Source organism: Etheostoma cragini, chromosome 6 (assembly GCF_013103735.1).
Source record: "Etheostoma cragini isolate CJK2018 chromosome 6, CSU_Ecrag_1.0, whole genome shotgun sequence".
NCBI lineage: Eukaryota > Metazoa > Chordata > Actinopteri > Perciformes > Percidae > Etheostoma > Etheostoma cragini.
The window spans coordinates 25,665,654-25,681,856 of record NC_048412.1 but is presented as its reverse complement, the minus strand read 5'-3'; the positions used below and the strand labels follow the sequence as shown (position 1 = coordinate 25,681,856).

Genomic DNA, 16,203 nt, shown 5'->3' with positions numbered 1-16,203 from the left:
ACACACTCCTCCTCCTACCTCTCCCTCCCTTCAGGCGCATGTGTCGACACTGAGGGGGCCTCTGCTGCTACTTGACGTGTAAACTGTTTTAAGCAACAGCTTAATCATCAATCTGAGAGACGTAAATACGATTGAGGCTGTTGAGTCAGGGAAAAACAGGTAGACGCCAAATGGCAGATGGAACAGTACATCCACACATTTTTGCTGCTGTAGAAATAGCTGCCAAACTTTTAGAGAAAGTTGCTGTGTCCGTAATTGCTTCTTGATTGTTTAACTTTTTGTTCTCACATAAGAGTAATGAATGTGACATTTTCTGTCACCCCCCGTAGGTGAAGGTGTGGTTCCAGAACAGGAGGATGAAGTGGAAACGAGTGAAGGGCGGCCAGCAGGGCGCAGCAGCTCGAGAGAAAGAACTGGTGAATGTGAAAAAGGGGACGTTGCTGCCGTCAGAGTTCTCTGGCATCGCAGCGCTCCATCAGTCGACAGACTCCTTAGCCAATGAGGACAGTCACGACAGCGACCAGAGCTCCGAGCACACTCACTTATGATGCACACACACACATACACACACACCCATCCTCCACCCCCCCGCCGCCCCCCCCAACCCCCACCCTCAGAGGAATCAGGCACCCTGCTTTGCCTCAGGACCGTCCTTAGAAGGACTGCTGTTTGCTGATTCGCCATCGCCATACAACGATGCTAAATAAGTGTACAAATATACAGAGGAATGACGCGTGGTAGATAACTGAGTCATCATGCAGGCAAAATGTAAATTTCAAAGACTGAGCACATATAGGAGGATGTTGACATATTTTTTAAAGCGCCATTGGTTAAAAACTCAATTTAAGCGTTAATTTAATGTTAAAATGTGATATTTTGGCTACACAAATTCACTGACTATTGCATAACATTTTGGAAATCATACTTAGTCAAATCGTTGTAAACATTCCATGTTGTGTGCCTTGAGAGAAGCAGGCTTTGATTTGCACTGTCTGCACCTCAGTCAGTTTCTACTGTATAAAATGTAAATTTCGATGTAATTGAGTTTTTGATCAAATCAAGTGCCAGGAAATCCAATTTGCCTAGCTAATATAAATGATCTGTAAATAATTCTCTGTATTGTCTTACCTTAACAATAATTTTATACCCACACTATTCAGCTCATGCAGTAATAAACACTGACAGTTCTTTAGTCAACACTTTTGTGCCTAGAGAGGACATTTTGTAAACAAATCTAAAAACCTGAAAAAAGTTGCAGATTGAATTAAATTTAACCAGTGGTAAATTGATTTCAATATGATTCAATAACTTATTTTTTTCCATCTAGCCTATACGCCATCCATTCATTTGTGTGTTGTATAAAGTGAAGTTGAAATGAATTAAACATTGCAGAGAGTGAAGAAAGCTGGTGATGGGGTTGCATGCTAAATTCACCTTAGCCTCAGGGCAGGGTCGGTCCTCCTGCCAACACTTGGAGAGAGAACCCACAAAGGATCAGATTCTCTTACAAAATCCAGTTGAAAATAATTTCTTGACTTGATCTCGTCTTTCACCACATTGTGATTGTGCATTCTAATTTTTTGAGGAGGCACGTCACATGCCATGTGAGGCTTTTAATTTTCTTTTTCTTTCCCCTTCAAAAAGCAAACCACAAGATGAATGTGGTCCTTTATTTTTCTTTATTTTTACATTCTAACTGAAATAAGTTAAACCTATTGAAAATTATTCACAGCACACTCACCTCCAAATACAGTCTTCCCACTTCACCTGCAGTGATCAACTGCTGTCAGACTCCTGCTTCTTGGCTGTAAAAAACATCAGAAAAGTAGGCACATTTAGCCTGAAATCCTTCAATATGTGCATTAAATGTAATGTGTGAAAAGACAAACAGCTGCCCTGCATTAACTATTGACTTTCTACAGGCCAGTGTCAGAGGGCCTAATGTATTATAATAGTATGCAATAAAAAACTGGGCTATGTACTCTGTCTTTATGAATTCCATGATCATCAAAGCCATTAATGTTTTCTCCTAAAGGCCTTTTCTCCTAAAAGTAAATTGACAGTTAACAATCCACATGTGCCAATTAAATGGGTGAGCATTCCTGTGGATGCACAGCACTAATACTTCATGATGTTTAAACATAATTAAGCCCTGCAGCGTGTATCAGCCTGTGCCATCATACATCTATAATAACAGGTGACACACTTTCTATCCCTAACCTACTGTAGTTGAATCGGACCCTCACACAACAAAGAACCTATACTCACCAGGATAACCAGGCCTCATTGCTGTATTGTAGCATCTGCTTAGACAAATCTACTGTGCAGAGGCCTAACAGACTGTACGTGCAGATTCACCTGAATTCCTTGACCCGTACTAACAAAGAACAAAACAAGTTTTCAATATGAAGTTCTGTTTGTGATTGCAGGCATCTTTACAGGGTCCCACTATCAGGGCGCCCTCTCAATAGCTGGTGTGAGTTTAACGAGACCACCTCTTTCTTTACCTGCACCATAGATGTGCGATGAGCTGGATACAATAACGCCACTCAGCCTTGCAGACAATTTTGCCCAGTGGCCACTCCTGCAATGAATAATTATCCTGCAGCCCAAAATGCATTCTCCATTGACTACCATTGTGAAAGAGACATCTGTAAAACTGTTGACAGGACACCTCAAAGTGCAAAGGAGGTTGGTTATGACTCTTTCTATTAGGCACATTTGAGCCATGAAGGTTTTATATTTGCAAAAATGTCATCTAGCTGAGAAAAGTGATTTAAAAATCAGTGACGTCCTCACAATGTAAAGTCTAAGAGGCCGAGCAAGAATTTGCGGGCGGGGCCAGCGGGAGAACAATAGAATATTACTCTGTAATATGTTTATTTAATTTAGCACGTTTAACAAAGTCACAACATTCTTCACAAGAGTAAAATTACTGTAGTATTGCGCATAGTCAGTTGGCTGCATATTCTGGAGACAAAAAAAACACTTTTGGGCATAATAATCCTTTTTGTATTATACACCCATGACCTGCACTCAAGGGGGTAAGCATGCCTTCAAGAAGCGTAGCTCCTATGGCGCCATTTTTATGCTACGTAGCACTCACCCTCAGTTAGCCTCCCATTGACTGCCATTCATTTTGATGTCACTTTGACAGTGAAGAACTTTACATCTGAAGACTATTTGTCCATTGTTTATTTCTAAAGAAACATGACAATGTGTAAAAGGCTCTATAACCTTGTATCTACTTCTAATAGACTTCACTAGTCTTCGTTGTAAACAACGGCGTCACATTGTCCATTTCTTTTACTTTCTGTGCCCACCATGGCATCCACACACTTACAGCCCTCTGAAGCAAGCTAACACTGTTTGGCTAAGACATGCTACTGCTTGCACAAGGCTTCTACTTTCCAGTCATTGAAGCAAGTGAAAAGGCGTCACACACCCACAAACATGTCAAAAACATTACTTTGGCATGGGAAGCAATAAACTAATATAGAACCGAGCTAACCAGCCTAGCTAAGTTAGCTAGCCAGCTAAAGCCAGGATATTTGCAGCCTATATTGCACCAACACTGGCAGCATGCAGCCTTACCAACCACAAACCAAACCAGCTTTTACAGTAACTCTAGCTCAATAACATGACCTAGTCATCAAATACAATTTCCAATAGGCTTAAAATGCCTTTATTTTTGTGGGTTAAAAGGAAACATCCAGTGGGGAGGGTCAGTGAGAATTCCTTGTTGCGTACTTTATACTTGTCATACTCCAGCACATCTTAAATTTGAATTCTTTATGAACACCCATGGACTGTATCTATTTGAACAACACACAAAACAGTTAGAGTGTGTAACCCTGGATAACTGGCTGCCAAAAATCAGAGGCAATGCATGCCATTCCCCCCTCTCTGTCCCTTTTCATGTCTTCAACTGTCCTATCAAAATAAAGGCCGAAAATGTCCAAAAGATTAATCTAAAATCAGAGTCTCGCGAGATAAAAGCGAGACGAAGTGGGGAACCTACCTACAAGTATCAGCATAAACCATAGATAACCTCGCCTCCTGTTAAACGAAGCAGGATTTGTAGGTAAACGGTTACAGTAACTGTATCCTGTAGCTTTAATCTGTCACGGACTCGGTTACTGTATGACGTTTCCTCCTCAGCTGGCACGCTGTCCATTTCGCAACTGACTGACCTACTTAACTTACAAAAGAGAAAAAACTAAGTTCCTAAACGGCGTATAGAGAAATCCAAAGCCCCTCTCCTGTGAGAGCCACCTGCACAGGTACAGCGACCGGAGCAGTGTTAAACACGGTGCTGTCTGCCAATGGCTGGAGCTGCGGTGCCCGGCTCGGTGTCCACGGGGCTCCGGGCCATGTTTCTCATGCTCACACCGAACGAATCATCCTTTCAGACAGTGGAAGATGTTCCCCAGTATGTGCAGCAGGTGGGTACAGCCTCGGTCTCACTCACTTCCATATGTGAACATTTGTTGTGTGAAGGTCAGACGACTTCCCCGTTCCCTCTGTTGCCTTTTAGAAGCAGAGGAAGAACTGAAAGCTTTAGTAAAACCACATAAGCGACCCACACATGTGCTGCATTGAAAAAGTCACAAAAAAGAAGTACTCATGTAGGCTATTAATTAGAGCTTCAAAGATTACAATAATCATGCCAAAGAAAAACATTTTTTTTCAGGCATCCTGAAAAGTTTTGGAGATACAAGATTATTACCCCCAGAATAGCTGGTTTATATTATTATGCTAAATTTGGTAGGTTAAGTTTCATAGTCTTATTGAGATTAAGATGTCATTACATCTTAACAAATCACATATAGACTCGCTCGTATAAACAGTCACAGATACATAATGTACAATTTAAAAACGGAGTTTTGGAGTTTCTTCTCCTTCTTACTGTCAGTTTACAGTGTCTCAATTACTGTGACGAATGTCTGGTGCAGGTTCAGCAGCACATGTTTGTTATGAGGTTTTATGAGGCACATCAGGGCAGGAGAACAATTACCCCCACAGCAGGAGTCTGTATAATCCACTCCCAAATGTGACTAAACTAATTTGTAATTTTTGCAGGGCTTGATGGTGATAAAAGTTTGCATGGGTGCGTGTGACTTAGCACTGTTTACAGTTTGTGATGTGCCATTAATTATTGTGTTCTCTGATCCCAACAGCCCAAATAAATGACAGAAAACAAGACACAATCTTCTAATTTTAGAGTTGTTCGGAATTATGGGCTGGTTTGTTGTTGCCAGGTCTCTGAGCTATTTAGTAATTTGAATGCAAACAGTTTTTGTGAGACAGCAGTGAGAAAAGTGTATTGTCAGCGTGCGTTTTGTCAGCCAACATCAGTCGTCCGTGACCTTATAAAAAGGCTGTTTGGGGAAAATACAGACATCTGGTTTGCAAATGTCATCTTCCATGTAAGGCCCGCATTCAAAAAGAAAAGAAAATCAAATAATTAGATGCCACAACAACCAGTCTACACAGGATGTAAGTATGCTGCAGAATAAAATAGGCTTTATTTAGTGTGATTTTGGGTTTATTTATAAAAAGATAAACACAGGTTTCTTGCATGCAAATTTTCAATGCAAGCAAGATCAAAAAGCAACTATTTAGGGGGAAATGTCTTACTGAAACAAAGGACAAACAAAGATGACAAATTACTTAAACTAAATGAAGAGACATGAGCAAAAAAGAAATATTGAATATATAACATTGAAAGCAAAGACAAGGCTTTGTCCCTTGCCTTCCTTTTTGCACAGCATGAGAATCAACTTGCCTTGCCATATCATTTTGTCCCGACCTGTTAAAAAACATGGGCCGGCAGAGGTAAAACTATCTGCTAGACAGGAGAGAAAAAATGAAGGGAAGGTTTTAGACTGGCATCCAGAATGATAATCTCTCTCTCAGCGGGTTTGGAGGAGGTCTGCCTGCGCTGCAATCCCATTTGTTGGCTGCAGCTCTGCAGTCTGCTGCCAGATGTTGGGAGCGTTGCGTGTGATCGCAGGTCCCTGGTGGTGCTCTCGCCTCTGCTTGTGCAGACACACTCACATCACACACCTGCATGTTAAAGTAGAAGCATTCACATGCGGATATGCACACACATGGCTATACACATGTACTCTCAATTCTATTCACTCACTCACTCACACACACACACACACACTTCCGCCCTCCCCACCTGCAGATCTGCGGTCCCGTCACACTCTTCATTCCTAGCTCACGGCTGGGCCATGTGTCCCAGTTACGACTGCAGTCACTTGGTCAATGAGTGCCTTCAAGCTAAAGCTAACCAGCAGGTTCGGCACACCGCTGTAGTCACAGTCGTGACCTGTTTGCTAACCCCGTCCCTCACTAATTTGTTCCATGTTTGACAGACCCATTAAGAGGTTATTACATGCTTCCAGCACAGTTAGAAAGAGAGGTCTGTCACTGACTGTTTGCTTAGTGCTTACCATTTGTTTTGTCATAACTAGTTACTAAATATAATCCTTTCTTTACAAGATTTGGAAATTTTGATATTTTTTGTTTTCGCAATAAAAAAAAGATCATGTGGCATATTGTGTGCAAATAGCTGCTAATTAAAATCTAAAACATCCTATGCATGTTTTGTCTTGATGGAGCACACATTGGTCAGCCATATTGCGCAGCGTGTATATAAAGTTGGAATTACAGATTTTGTTTTTGTTTTGACAAAGAGGAACTTCTTAATTTAACTTTCGTCACTTAAATTAAAGTAATGATCTCAAAGATTCTTTATTTATATAAATATCTGTTTAGTCACTATCTAGCCGATCACCAAAGGAGGTAACACAATGGCGATATGGCCCACTGATGAACACCCTTGCATTTGCAGTATTTCAAACTTGGTGTCAACTTTAGAGGCCCGACATGTGTCGTCATCCAAAGATTGTCTGTGCAGTTTAATGGACAATAACTCTGTCTGTTTGAACCACTAGTACAACAGCTGGATAACTGTGTTAAACCATGTCTGGTTCTTTGATTAAAAGGCAGAGGTTTACAGAAAAATGTCAGAAGAGAAATTAGCTACTTTTCCCAACATGCATTTCAAATCACTAGCTCATGAAAGTGTTGTTGCTAACAACAACTTTAAGTTGAGGTTTAAACTTTAGAAACCTGAACATACCTTCAGCAGTTTAAATCTGTTTAGTTTTGGTTCTGGGTCAGAGTTAAATGAATTTGACAGCATTGCTGCTGCATTTTGTTGAATGACAAAACATTCTGAATTTCGTGGCTGAGGCTCATGCCATTTAAAACTTGCAATTAGGAAAAATACTTCCAGAATTTCAAAAGCTGCGTGCCAAGATATTGAGACATATGTATTTTTTTTCCTTCTCAGATTTAATTATTCTAGCAAGCTTCACTTGCTAGCAAAATGTCATTTTGGCTACTTAAGCTAACAGGCTAACTAGCTTAACGCTATCTCTATTACTTTGTTTTGCTGTACTTTATCAGGGAACATCAAGACAACTTACTTTCATGGTGTGGTTTGTTAGCACTGATGTTTAAAGCAACCAATGAGATAATTTCATCCACCAGTGAAGTTCTGCTCAGAAAAATACGCTGTGGCTTGACCAGTGTCTCCAGTCTGGTACAGTGAAACAAACAGCATGGATCACAAAACATGAAAGTCCTGCAAGCTTTTAGCTCATCTGCCAAGACAAATATCCAAGCTCAACACAACTGCTAAAAGCAACAGTGGACTTGAAACTGTCTTGTTTTCACAGTTTGTAATAATGCTGAATCATGATTTTGTGTGTGTGTGTGTGTGTGTGTGTGTGTGTGTGTGTGTGCGTGTGTGTGTGTGTGTGTGTGTGTGTGTGTGTGTGTGTGTGTGTGTGTGTGTGTGTGTGTGTGTGTGTGTGTGTGTGTGTGCGTAGGCCACTCCTGTCTTTATAGGTCTAATGGTGCTGGAGCTGGTGGTGGGCGTGCTGAAGACAGGAGCCCCAGTCGTCACCCTCAGTGATGGAGTCACCTCAATATCTGCTGGAATGATCTCCAGACTCCCACTGTGAGTGTTTAGGCAGCTCATAGTCGGGTTTTATATTTAAAAAAAAGGAATGATCAGAATAACTTTTTTAGATTGTTTTAACTTCTCTTAAAAGGACCATAACCTCGTCCATAGTGAGGTGATGGGCAACAGGAAATGCGGTGCATCATTGGTACATTTTTTTATTCTGTTATAGTAGCATTATAGTGGAAAGTACCATAACCAATTTCATCATACTTTCTTATTTGCTGGTATGATTTAGATGTATACAGTACGTATGCAGGAAATAGCATACTTAACTGTGTGCTAGAGCTGCAAAGATTAATCGAATAATCGATAAGTTGTCAATTATTGAATTAATTAATTAATAAGTTGTCAATTATCGATTAATCAATTGAGTCCTTTTTTTATAATTTCTTTTTTTTAACATTCCAGCTTGTTAAATGTGAAATTTGTTCTAGTTTCTTCTCTCCTTTGTGACACTAAACTCAATATCTTTTGAGTTGTGGAAGAAACATTTGAGGACGCTTTTGAGTGACACTGATCAACATTTTTAAAAAATGTTTGACATTTTATAGATCAAACAACTAATTGATTAATCAAGAAAAGAATCAACAGAATAATCGACTATGAAAATAGTCTATTAGTTGCTACAGTCAAACCTAAGCCCTTACTCAAACGGACACGACGAACAAAGGAGAAGCAAGAGCACTAGGACCGTGACAGGATGCACAATATAACTGAACAGTAAAACTGCAACATGAACAGCATATTGTAATAACACAATGTGGAATGACACAGAGCTCTGACTGTCCCTCTCCCTTCAGTTTGTTAATGAGAGGCTGTGAGCTGACTGCTTACATGTACTTGTGGAATCATTACCGCCTGGTGGAGCTGCCGTGGGACTCTGCTTGGACCTGGTGGTTCACCTTTCTGGGCACGGACTTCTGCTACTACTGGGTCCACCGCTTCGCTCACGGTACCAGCACAAGACAGTCACACTGATGTACACAACTCACAAAACAAAATATAGGTGTTCCCAACAGTAGTTATGTTGCCAAGTATCATTTGCTGTGTGTTTTCTGCCCAGTTTAGACCATAAGATTCACAACAAGACAAAACCGTTTTAAAACGATGCAGGGAAAAGGTGCAGCGGTCTGAACCGGCTCGTCTCAGCTTGACTCAAGTCAGCTGATGGCGTCGCTTGCGACTCAACTTGTCGAGTCGCCAGAGGCTGGTTTTACAACGTGAGGGACGTCACTTGTTTCAACAGCCAATAGCAAAGTCAGCTAGTGAAGTCAGCTACTTAGAAATAAAATGATCCATAATCCATCGTATTTCTATGTTACAAACCGTCAATTGGTTGAAATGGCAGTGTTTTAGACAGAGACTCAATGAGCGCCCCTGAGCAGGGTATGTGGTTAAGCAAGCTAGAGTAGAGAGTGACTAAAGCGCCCATATTGTGCTCATTTTCAGGTTCATAATTGTATTTTCAGGTTGTACCAGAATAGGTTTACATGGTTTCTTTAAAAAATATATATATACATATTTTTGTTGTGCCACACATTGGTGCAGCTCCACTTTTTGCCCTGTGTGTTGGGCATCTCACTTGTATACTATATTTGTTGGGAGTCACACATGTAGCTAGGTAAGATCACATCAGCTAGATAGATTTTTACAACTTTGGTCTGAACAAGGCAGGATTAGCTGGAAGACTTCTTCTAAACAAGGGCCACTTGTGGAATACCTGCAAAACAGGGACATGGAAGTAGTTCTTTTGGAGATTATGGTCAACTATTGTGTGATGTAGCAGTGTTTTGCCATTGAGAACAAGCTAGCATGCTAGCGCAAACATGCTACGGTTAGCCACCTCGTCTCAGCTAGTTCAGAATCAGAAATACTAGACAATAAGTAGGAGATTTTGAACAGCTCACCCGAAGACTGAAGGCAGAGGACATTCAGAAACCTGTATCTCACTCAAAACAGCATGGAGAGTTTTTTTCAAGCTACAAATCATGTCTAGCTACAACAAAGCCTGAAAAGTCAGAAGTCAGAACAGAAAGTACAGAGAGTCAATACTATGGGGATGGAGACCATTCACTTGTCTTGTCGAGAATCATTGGTCTAAACTGGGCTTCATATAAAAACAAGTATGCACCTGAGCTTTAGTAGCAAACTCAAACATTTCATGCATCAGCATTGTAACTTCCTTAATGAACGCTTTTGTTCATGGAAATAGCCTGGTTCTAAATAGCTAGCTGTTAGCAAACGACATGTATACTCTGGCATTGGTAGGGGACGCAACGATGTCAAGGCAGCTGTATTGCTGAGGACCAAAGGAAGCCCAGTGTCGAGTGGGACGTTGTTTGGATGAGAAAAGCTGCAAGCAGCAATAACATGAGCCAAGCAATCGGCCCCTTGTGAACAGGCATGTTTTGAAAAGGCACGGCACTACTACTAACAAAAAACTACAAAGCCAGCTGATGATAAATTGTTGCAAAATCTTGATTTAGTTGCCATCCCTGCAGGGAGGAGCACACAAGATAGCACACAGATCATGCTGTCCTGTAAGTTGCGGAGGAAGCAATTATTTTTGAGTTACATGCAGCTGGTTTTGAGCTGTGCAGATGTGAGAGGCCGTGGTCTCCAGAGGGCTATGGTCTTAACCCTGAGCTCTCACAGCAACAAGCTGTATATAGTCACGAATCTAAAGCAGCGTTGTCCTGCAGCATCACAATAAAGGCAGGAATAAAAAAATATATACCGGATACAGTATTTTGACAGTAGTGGCTCGACATCTTTTAAAAACCACTTTTCCCGTGTGCATTAGCTTAACTGATGCAGGTGCCAGATGCTCGACTGCCACACAGCACACCGGAAGAAAATTATTTATTTGGGGCCTGCACTGGTGTTTAATTATGTCAGTGGCACATCAAGCCGCCGGTCGTCTATTCCCCATTGTTTTGGCTCGAAGTCCAGAATCTGGCTAAACAGAAGCTGTGTGTTTTTAAAATGTCTCGCCAAGAACTACCTGACATGATTTTGAGGTGACTAAGAACATTGCCTCAGGGTGCTCAGTGAGTTGGAGCCTCTATAGGGAGAAGAAGTCCCTCCCCTTTCGGTGGACCACCACGGGACTTTGACTCAGAAAAATATTTACGGTAGGTAATATGGAGAGAAAAATAATTAAATTAATCCAATTTGAATAGAGCCATGGATTATCACACGTTTGTCAATTTAAAAGGTAATTATGCAAGTGAAGAAAGTCACTGTGGAAATACGTAATTGAAATTACTACACAATTCAAAGTCCCATGGGTAATGTCTCCCACAAGCTGCGATTGGTGTTTTGTACCGGGATGTAACAGTACTTACACAAACAACAGATCTTACTGGATAGGGGCACCCTGGAAGCTTACCTTGTTGAGCCTGTGCTCCCTGTACTAAGGCTCAGTCCTTACTGCAGCGGCCCGGGTTCGATTCCGACCCGTGGCCCTCTGCTGCATGTCATCCCACTCTCTCACCCCTTTTCCTGTCTTCAGCTGTCACATCAAATAAAGGCCAAAAAAGCCTTAAAATAGAAAGACATTGGTGTAAAATAACGTTACATGTGTTATGGAACATAGCTAAGCTAGCTAACCAGCAAACAAGTCGAGCATCAAGCGGTGTGACGTAAATTGTGCAAGACGAGATACACCTTCTAGTTCACTGAGCAGTTTCACACACAGCTAAGTGGTACTGTGACAAACCTACAACAAACTGTGACTTTCTTCACTTGCTTTTTTTTTTGTTTAAATTGACAGACATCATATGTGTAATCATGGCTTAATGCAAATAGGATTAGGGGAGGGACTTTGCCTTTCTATAGCAACTCCCTGCTTCTAACCTGCACTGAAGGTAGTGGGGACAGTCTTGGGAAGGAAAATCAAATATCAAGATATTTTTGACCAAATACCTCACCGCAACGATACTGTAGATTTGACTATTGGTGCTTTCACAAAGTATTTACACAATAAGATTTTTGATAAATAATCACCAGTAATGTGGACATAATGACTAAGGGGGTAAAGGCAAATAATACAACAGTCTGGTAAGTCCAGAATGTCACATAAATTTACTGTAGTGCAGCCTTTAAAACCAGGAAAAGACAACACTTATGCCATGTTACGATATCCAGAATCTAAGAAGATTTATAGTTCTTATATCACGATATATCAATATAATATTGATATATTGCCCAGTTCTAGTGTTGAGCAGGGTCCCTGTTTAGGATCCTAGTGGCCCGAGCTCCTCCTGCGCCTCTCTGTGCTGGCCTGGTAATGGCCTTCTATGTGTGTATGTACAAGACAAAGACCAAGGACAGTTAATGGATCACTGTTGCAGTAGTGCATTGGCATTAACAAATCAATACTTGTAGCTGTGCGCCCTTTAAACAAAAATAAACAAATCCAAAGTCTGAAAGAAAACTCAATATGAAGTTAATCGACTTTTCGATAGTGTCAATAGTGTCAGCCATAATCAAAATTGAAAAAAGTATCAATACATTGAAGTCCTTGTTGCTAGATTAACTTTTTCTAACACCAAACCGTTTTCTAACAACACATTTTCCAATTAAAAGAAGAAAATCCCTTTACTTCCTTTTGCTGTTTGTTTTGTGTATCTGCATGTCTTTTTTTAATATTAGATTGATTCTTTTTTAGTTTTCTTGGTGAATATGTCAAAGTGTGTAATGTGTGGGCCGTTTTGTGACAGAATCACTCCACATGAATTGGAAAAGAACTTGGCATGTTGCCGTTGAAGCAAACTGGGGTGGATCCCTCATTAATTTGAGTTTGATTAATCATGTAAACAAAGCTCCAGAGTTTTGATAATCTAGGAAACTAAGCTAGGCAGCACACATTGGTTTTCCATGTGTGTGACCTTATTTTTAGAATTCCAGCTGTAATGTGTGTTTGAATGAAGTGTGTGTTCCTGCCGCTCTTGCCCTCATTGTCTGACGATGCAGAGGAATGACGCTCACACGTATCACGTATCTGCTCGGTTTATTTGGTCGGAATTCTTTTATTTTTGAACTGCAGAATCATTTTTACATCTAAAAAAAACAACCAAAAAACAACTTTCCACTTACTTTCATTTCCTCTCCTTCCAGCCTTTTGCCGTTGTTATTATGGAACGTTTTGGGCTCGCAGATAATTGGTATGGTGCTGAGTGCCCGCAGCGCTCACTCAGGATATAAGCTTTTCCCCCTTTTCTCCCCGACCGCAGGACAGGCTCAGCACCGTCCTCACTCGTCACTCTGGTCAGCCGAGGTCACATCGGTCAACTTGATTTTGACCTCTGGCTTTTTCTAGAGCAATGTTGACCCAAAACCTTCCAGTGTGTGGGATGGATGTTGCCTGAACTGAAGCAGTTCATGTAATGCTGCTCTAGGAGTCTTATTTTATTGCGCTCATATCTTTCATAACAGTTTTACAAGCTTGCCGGTTTTTGCTTCAAAACAGCAGGAACATTGCGTATATAATCCTTTAGTGTCAAAATATGTGCGTAATAAATCTTAATATTGCACAATAAGGGAAGTAATACGATAGAAAACTGCAAAAAGAGGAAAAAGTGACATCCTCTGCTGGGAAAATGCGGCCCTTATTATCCCTAGTGTAGAATATAATTTTTAGTTTGACCAGTTTTATGGCCCTTTGTTTCCCTCTCATGACTTCCACATGAAAGGACAGCTCGAAGATAATTAAGTGGAAAGTGCTTTGAAAGGTCATCAACCTGTGCAGATGCCATCTACACGGAGGAGACATTACCACTTGGCTTTGCTCTTGCCAGACGCTGTGATCTTGGAGATAACATCAGATTGAAAGGAAAAAGGGGCTGCCCATGTCTGCAGGCTTTTGGATGGAATTCAGGGTTCTGCATTGACAGAAATATTAGCAAAAAGCATGCAACAACACCATATTTGTGGCCCTGGTTTGGCATTAGGGTCTGCATTGACAAACATCAGAGGCAAATGAGGCTCCACACTTTTCATTTGAATGACCTTTGTGCACACAGACACAAATGGAGTGCTTGTTTATCTAACATCTTTACATCAGTAACTGCTTTAAGTCTTATCACTGGTGCATGTCTCAGAATCAATAAACTGCAGCCTTAGTGAGTCCAACTTTCATAATGATTCTTTGTTTCTAAGGGTTTTTTAACGTTTTATTCTTCTTGTTTTTGAAGAAAAGAAACGCAAGTTTTGATTTTGCTGACAGATTGCTAGAAAGTGTATCTCCTCTAACCTGAAATAATATGACCCTTGCTTGCATTTAGCCACCACTTAACCACATGTTCTAAACACAGTGGTTCAATAACCTGGTGACTGACAAAAATAGAAAACAAATTCCTATTTCTCCCACATTTTGTCTGCTGCCTTCCCCGTCAGACAGACTATATATGTCCAAAACGTTCCATTTCCGAACCGGCCTGGAACCAGATGGGTTTGGGTAAGCAGGAGGCCGACTTGGTTCGGATGCGGCCATGTTGTTGACAGGCCTGTTGATTTCTGTTTATTCTACCCTCATATCGCAAGCGCCACTAATAGCAGCTCTGCTCTCGGGCGGCATCTATATCCAGGCATGCCAGCCAGGCTGAGGCCATTAATCAGCCAGTCAGCTGTCCGTGCGCTGATTATATGTGAGGTAATGCAGCGACGCTGCAGTCGTCCCCCCACACTGACTGCCGCTGCTCTGTGTTACAATTATAGCTCAGATTCATCACAGAATCAATTAAAGGCCCTGTGAAATGGTAGCATGAAACTGGATAGTGATGGATGGATTTTAAGTGTAAACTAATTAGCTGCTACTTATTGAGAGAAAGGCAGTTTGATCCGACTAGAAAGGCATTGTTGATGCCTTTGTAGAATTGTTGATGGTCATGAGAGGAACATGGAGATTTCTTTGGACGACAATTAAACACTGTGGTCTATGTTTGTACTCAAACGCGTCAGCCAATTTAGAGCTTCAGCTAACAAACACAGGCGCCATCAAGATTTAAAACCAAAATCCCACACTGGAACTGCTGCTATGACACATTTACAAATCGACCAATAAGAATGCAACAAGAAATGATGCAGAATACTTTGTAAGTTGGCATAATGCTACTTCTAAAAACATTTTTCTTTTCTTGCAGTGACGAGCTTCATAGTCTCTTCATCCTCTTTTAACCCTTGTGTTGTCTTCCTGTTAACCACCCAACTTTTAGTTTTTCTTGGTCAAAATTAAAAATTAAAACCTAAAGATACTTTTACCGCTTTCCTCTGTGTTTTTGTCACTTTCCCAAAAGTCATTTGTCACTTTTTCCGATGTTTTGGTCAATTTATTTTCTGCGCTTTTTGGGACATTTTTGTCATTTTGGGTCATCCTGATGTCCTTGATTTTATATACAGTATATACTGTATAAACCTATTATATATCGATATATTTGTGGGAATAAGCAGTTTTAAATACAACAATGTACAACAATACAGCTACTAGTTTTGAATATATTAAATATATTTATAGTCATAAGTGACATCAGTGGCTTCTCCTCTTTCAGAATACTAGCTCTGTATATAATACAAGAATATGAATGAGTTGAAGTTAATGACAATTGTATGACAGTGGTGAAATAAGTATTTTTAGGGCAATAAAAAAGCATATATAACATGTATGGACAGGAAGTTCCTTCAAAGGTTTGAAAACTGTAAAAACATATCATTCCAAAAATTGGAGCAGAAAATAAGGTATATCCACATCCAAATCAGTTTCTCCCTGTTGACATGACCCTCAGCTCCCTCAGGTCCCTGAGAACCCTTTTTTAATGCTATCTAGCACCTTACTGCATCCTCTTTATCTGTTTGCTGATGCGTCCACCCCCCCCCCCCCAGTCTTTTGGCATTGCAGACAGCAGCAGTTATTAAGACAAACAGATGTGCTCAGCACTCCTCCGCTGTCCCCCGTCCCCGAGGAGACGCAGCCGATGTGGATGTTATTGTTTAAAGCTCCTCCTGGCTGTGTGGCAGGGTGGAGGTGGTTGGGGTGGGGGGTTAACCTACCCCCGGGCGGCCGAGGCTTCATAAATCTTTACCGTGACGGCGAGTTCCTGGCCCGGTGCAGGTTGCAGTGCCGACAAAAGAATCCGGGCCCCCACTGTTTTTGCTGG

General features: G+C 41.0%; 2 protein-coding genes across 2 annotated transcripts in view; both read left to right on the top strand.

Moving 5' to 3' along the window:
* meox2a (mesenchyme homeobox 2a) overlaps positions 1-1,980 on the top strand; it is a 10,022-nt gene extending 8,042 nt beyond the window's left edge. The window contains exon 3 of the mRNA XM_034873578.1: positions 330-1,980. Coding sequence (XP_034729469.1) covers positions 330-548 — 219 coding nt within the window. The 3' untranslated portion in view covers positions 549-1,980. The remainder of the gene's footprint in view (positions 1-329) is intronic.
* A 2,034-nt stretch (positions 1,981-4,014) lies between these two features.
* The window catches only part of agmo (alkylglycerol monooxygenase), a 49,885-nt gene continuing 37,696 nt past the window's right edge, over positions 4,015-16,203 (top strand). Inside the window, exons 1-3 of the mRNA XM_034873566.1 lie at positions 4,015-4,445; positions 7,911-8,041; positions 8,848-8,999. Coding sequence (XP_034729457.1) covers positions 4,326-4,445; positions 7,911-8,041; positions 8,848-8,999 — 403 coding nt within the window. The 5' untranslated portion in view covers positions 4,015-4,325. The remainder of the gene's footprint in view (positions 4,446-7,910; positions 8,042-8,847; positions 9,000-16,203) is intronic.